General features: G+C 45.0%; 1 protein-coding gene across 2 annotated transcripts in view; it reads right to left on the minus strand.

The window, feature by feature from the left end:
* slc8a1b (solute carrier family 8 member 1b) overlaps nucleotides 1–5,793 on the minus strand; it is a 96,784-nt gene extending 90,991 nt beyond the window's left edge. Inside the window, exons 1-2 of one of the 2 annotated variants that reach the window (XM_079386173.1) lie at nucleotides 5,485–5,793; nucleotides 2,403–4,249 (exon numbers count right to left, since the gene is read on the minus strand). In XM_079386173.1, the coding sequence (XP_079242299.1) occupies nucleotides 2,403–4,222 (1,820 nt within the window). In that variant the 5' untranslated portion in view covers nucleotides 4,223–4,249; nucleotides 5,485–5,793. The remainder of the gene's footprint in view (nucleotides 1–2,402; nucleotides 4,250–5,484) is intronic. The other variant, XM_079386172.1, reaches the window with a different exon arrangement.
* Nucleotides 5,794–6,000: the final 207 nt, after the last annotated feature.

Below are 6,000 nucleotides of genomic sequence, written 5' to 3' on the forward strand. Positions count from 1 at the left end.
TTTTTCTTTTTTTTCCTCTCTCTTTTCCAGAGCAATCCATTCTGCCTTGCATCTGGGTTTTGTTCAAGGGCATCGCAGCACATTGGTGCTTCACAGCCTTGTCTCCCTCCATGAGATCTGGCCTGGAATTCTTAACATCCCATGACACCACCAAAACACAACCATTAGACCCAGAAGCCACCACAATAAAAGGCATATTGAACTGATATTTACCACATTATTTAGAATTTTGATGATCTACTGTGTGACAGTGAGACCACGATCCTGTGAGGAAAATAAAAGTTGTGTGTCTGCAAGCACATCTGTGATGTTAACAGTTTGGCACTAAAGAGAGATTTTGGCAATGCATTCTTCTTTCACTGACATCCAGAATGTTTCTAAGCATGTTCAAACACTGTTTTGGAGTGAATAACATTCACAGGCCTGTATTTAGTAAACAGAGCGTCCAAACGGTTCCAAAAGGGCTCAGAAAGTGCAATGAATCATGGTCCTGCACAGTGAGGTAACCCTGCATTCCAACCTTGTTCCACACTCATATTCCAGAATGTTGAGATAATGTTCTAATTATATGTTCTGGAAATTTTTAAGATCCCAAGGAAATCAAGACATCAGAGTTCTTGAATGCGAATTGAGCTGCAAGGCCCCAATCCAGTCTATAGTCCTGTATAGCACACAACACACCCCCTATCCCTTCATCATTTCATTACAGGAGTGTTATTAAAATCCACTTAAAGGCATGCACAGCTTTGCTCTATGGAAAGTATGCAACAGGCCAACAGGCCCCTGAAAGTCTGACCCTCAACATCTGCTTTGAATCTGGTTAAAATATACACGGCCTGTTACAATCGGTCAATGTGCTTGCCTAACGCCTTGTATACCAGGGCAGATGGACGGTTTTTTGTTTTCCCATATGTCTTATGCAGATGGGCTGATTATTCACTTTCAATAACCTTTGCTCAGGTGCAGGAGACATGTTTGAGATAGCTTTGAGGCTTCCCTCTCATGTCAAGCAACAGCTTGTCAGCAAACAACAAAACACACTCACACTATGATCTGTAGCCTAGAAAATTGATGTTGTCATAATGTCAGCATGGCAAATCCATGAGTCACATGGCGAGGAACCTGTGCAAACTCTGTTGAAAAAAAAAATAGCTTAAACCAGTCTGGCCTACCGAACTTGGCTGGTTTAAGTTAGTCTCCCAGCCTGGTTTAGCTAAAGTGCCCAAAGCTACGGTGGCCGAGAGAGCTCAACGCGCTGCAAATAGAAAAAAACACCTGCAAATTAAGAAAACAACTTCGTCAATTTGACAACACATGCACGACAAATGCTCACAACACAACCAAATAAAGAAACACACTGCAAAATAGAAATAACCCAACTTGCAAATTAAGAAAACAACTTCATCAATTTGACAACACAGGGGCTGCAAATGCTCACAACACAAACAAATAAAGAAATGCACTGCAAATACTCACAACACAACCCAACAAAGAAACTGCAAATTACATTTTTTATTTGTTTGTGTTGTGAGCATTTGCAGTGCGTTTCTTTATTTGTTTGCATTGTGAGCATTTGCAGCACCTGCTGTCAAATTGATGAAGATGTTTTCTTGATTTGCTGGTGCTTTTTCTACTTGCATGTGTTTTCTGAAGTTGCAGTGCGTTGAGCTCTCTCGGCCATCTAACAAAGCCCCTCCTAAACCAGCCTGACCAGGACTAAACGAGGCCAGGTTACTAGCTCAGTCTGGTCTAAGATGTTTTGTTTTTCAACAGGGAATATACACATGAGATCAGCAACACGCATGCATGCACCATCTCCAGAAACAACAAACTTGAGTCAGAAGCTGCAGTCAAAAGCAAAAAGACGACTCATTAAACATTTACGAAGATTACACGAAGCAGTCGATAAAATAATAAATAAACAGGAAACAAAACAGCAAAACATCTGCCAAACAGAATATAATAATCATTATCATTCACACTGACTCTCGGGAATCAGGCTTTGAGGCTGAAAAATAAAGAGAGAGAATTGTGAAAGATACATAAAAAGATGGAGAAGAGAAGAAGATGAGAAGTAGATATGCGGAGTTTTTTTTTGATGACATCCTCCATCGGCTGCTCTTTGCACATAATGCTTCTGATATCACGGTGACATCACAATGATGTCACACAGCAAAATACTTAGCATCAAGCATGCCGCTCCATCAAGCACATACAATTCAAAAATATCTTACATGCATTACATTCCCGTTCTGACAGGCCACTATATTAACACAAATGAAATTCAGATTCTTCTTAACTATAATATTTTAGGAGTGACCCATCAGGACAGGACCCCCCCCCCCCCCCCCCCCCCCCAAAAAAAAAACCCATTTTACTGTAAATGTAAGACTATGACTTACAAGATTTCGTCGTTTTGGAACTCCAGAACACCGTGGGAGTCTTCAAAGTCCTCTCCCCCTCCACGCGCAGTTCCCTCAATGGTTTTATATGGCAGTGACACCACCCCACGGGCGCCAGACGTACGCAGGACCTTCACCTCCATGACACCCACACTCTCACTAATGTGGGTCACTGGCTCTTCAAATGTGAAGATTCCAGCATGGTCATCGTCAAAGATGGTGACTGTTGCTGTGGAGGGCACACCGAGTGTTGCGATGGTCTCCACGTGATTGACTTCAGTGGTCTCTGGCTCATCACCCTCATGAAGCACACGGACATTGCTGAGGTGGATCAGGAAGTTCTCGTCCTCTTCAAAGATGTCATCGTCAATAATTCCAACTCGGATCTCCTTTTGCGTCTCACCTGGCTTGAAAACGACAGTGCCTTCTGTAAATTCGTAATCTGAGCCGGCATTTGCGGTTCCATCTTCAGTGCAGAATTCCACAGACACAGTCTGGTTGAGATCGCCTCCACGTCGGATCACATTCACTGCCACGGTTCCACAGTTTTCCAGGCACTGGTAAGAGCCAGGGTCAAAAAAGATCTTGGAAATCGGGTCATTCTCTCCAGTGTCACTGCGCACCTCATGCATGCTCACTGCTTTACGAGCTTGGTCCGCTGCATGCTTCTTTAGAATATTACCTGCTCCGGTCATTAAACGGGTCGCTTGGCATCGGTAGAATGCACGGCTCTTCTGCTGCTGGCTGAGCACCTGGTAATTAGCGAGTTCAATCAACTGCTCCACCTCTTTATCAGGATGTTTCTGCTTCAGTTCCTTCAGGATCTTCGCCATTTCACGTCTTGCTTCATCCTCATCTAGATCTTTGTCCTCCAGTTCCAAAGCCAGAGTCCCATCCAAGAAGTCCACCGCGTGAGAGTTCAACATCTTCCCGTCCATCTCGATATCCACCTTGGATGGCAGAGGACGGTCCCCCTCCGTTTCAATGATCATGCCACGGTGCTTGCCAGCTCGGTAGCGCTTGTAAACATACTTGTAAAACAGGAGGCGGCGGTCAGCGATCCAAGCAAAGACCACGCAAATTGGAAAGAAGAAAAGAGTGAGAAGACCTTCCCACACCTGAACGACACCTGGCGAGATAACAGCCAAGATCAGGTAGAGCCACAAGTAAGCGAAGATGCTCCAAGTGGCGGTGACGAAGAAAACACGCAGGTGTTTCACTTTGCGATGCTCTCCGTCGGGCACCACGTAGACACAGATTCCAATAATGACGAACATGTTGAAAGCTGCACTGCCGACAATGGTAGAGGGTCCAAGGTCACCAGCTTCAAAGTTATGGCCGCACACTTCAATGACCGAGAGCAGAATCTCAGGAGCAGAAGACCCCAGAGCCATGAGGGTGAGGTTGGACACAGTTTCGTTCCAGATGCGTACAGTCGTAGTGGTCGTTTCACCATTGGGTTTCTTAATGGTGATCTCCTTCTCCTGAGAGGTGATGACCTCAATGGATGCCATGAAGCGGTCAGCAATAATCGAAACTCCCAGAAACATGTATACCAGTGCCACAAAGTAAACCGTGGCCCGGGCTACCTTGTCTCCAAACGAAGGGTTTGGGGGCTCCCACACTGGAAGGATGACTCCTGGGGCACATGAAACTGACCCACCACAGCTCAAAGACTTGTTGGATGGAGAACTATGATCCTGGCTGTGGTCTGGAGCATGTTCTGCTGTCACATGGTGGACATTGCAGAGCAGTATCACCATGATGACTAGACACTGAAAGCTCAGGAAGAGGCGTGGGGAGGTCTCACGATGCCTCATCGTTCCTTACTCGGCGACAAACTTCTGCTATAATAGAAAAAGAAAAGGGGGATGAAGAGAAAAATAGATCAACCAACTAGGACACTGATCACCAACAAGCACTGACACACGTGTTCTCAAAAACTGTTGCATTATTACGACGTGTCTGACATTGATTCAAGGCTGACATTTTTGGAACATTTCATCAGCATTTGCTGAAAGGCACGTTCCCAAAATGTCAGGTAAAAAAAAAACCAACTAATTCTGGAGCATCTGGACTTGATTATCTATTTGTCAGTTTTGTTTATCAATTCAATCATCAGGTTCATTTGAACAGAATGCATATGCTAGTTGTACTCGCTATTAGTCCAGAGTAGTTGGTTCCAAAAAATAATCCAATGAAGTTCAGGTTGGGACGCTGGTGCTTGATTGCAAGCAAGCAGAGCTGACTTAAAACAATGCCAGCAAAATGCATCATCATACAATGGGTGACAATCAGCCCCTGAAGCAAGAAGAAACACTTATCATGGTGCAAAACACATGCATGGACACACACCCACAGTGTCTCACACACACACTCATTTCTGCAGTCATCAATGAGCAGAGTGCACAGCAAAAGCATGCAGACCTTACTCACATGAAACTAAAACCACTAAACTTTTAATAGGCCTACATAATTATTTAATCATACGCATTTCGGTAGCTTTAACGATCGTTTAACCTCGGTTTAGCGATCTGAAATGCAAAAGAACCGAATACAGAGCGCTTTAATTCAGCACTGCTCAAATCTCGCTCACTCTCATTCACATCTACCGCAACCTACTGCTCTCATTCAGCACCTCTACCCCATCCACTGATTAAACATCTGTTATCCCACAAGGTATGCGATGCGGACACGCATCATTTCTTATTTGGGTGCTCTTATTGTTCGGATAAACGTTGGCTACGGTTGCCTTAAGGGTTTTTTTTCGTGATGTGCTCATAGAGCGCGGCGGTTCTTGCAACCAGATCGCGTTTAATACAACTTTCACGTGTACATCAGAATCCCGTAAAACGAGGTGAAAGCGAACGGCCGGTTAAATCATCATCAGCGGACCACTGCGGACCGGACCGGACCGCACCGGACGGGCACGAGAGCGCACCTCTGTATCAAATGGGTCACTCTCCGTAACGTTATATGAATGTGATACTCGATTTGTCGGTGGCCCCCTATTAACCCTCGTGTAACGATATCGCCAACATAGCTGCATGCAAACCCATAATATATACAGAAGTGCTCTTACTGTGACGGTGTTCCGTGAAGTAGTCAGTCTGTGGGAAAACGGCAGCAGGAGTGTTAACGGAGACAGTGCGTGTCGGAAGCCGTCAGTAGTATCCCAGCTCGCATTAGTTTAGGTTTTTATATAGGAGATGCAAGATTAGAGACCCACGCGCGTATTATGCACCCTCCGATTTCCATACACGCGTGTTTTTCCCAAACAGACCCGTAGCGATCAAATATCTGATGCTTTATCAGCAAATCTGTGAGAGCTGAAATATGCGTGCGAGTTCTTCCTCATTCTTCCCTCTCTCTGCTGGTTCAGTGTGTGTGTGACTGTGTGCGTAAGTGTGTGTGTATAAGCGCGCGTGCTGAGTGGGATACGAGCTCTGCGTTCGGGAAGAGAGAGAGAGAGAAAGAGAGCATGGCATCTACGTCAACGTTTCTCTTTTTTCTCTTCTCCCTCTGTTGCCCTCTTTTACACAGATGTATGAACGCAAACGGTCCTTTATCCGTGTTACTGAAGATCAGTGAATGAATT

Source organism: Barbus barbus (assembly GCF_936440315.1).
Source record: "Barbus barbus genome assembly, chromosome: 30".
NCBI classification, from domain to species: domain Eukaryota; kingdom Metazoa; phylum Chordata; class Actinopteri; order Cypriniformes; family Cyprinidae; genus Barbus; species Barbus barbus.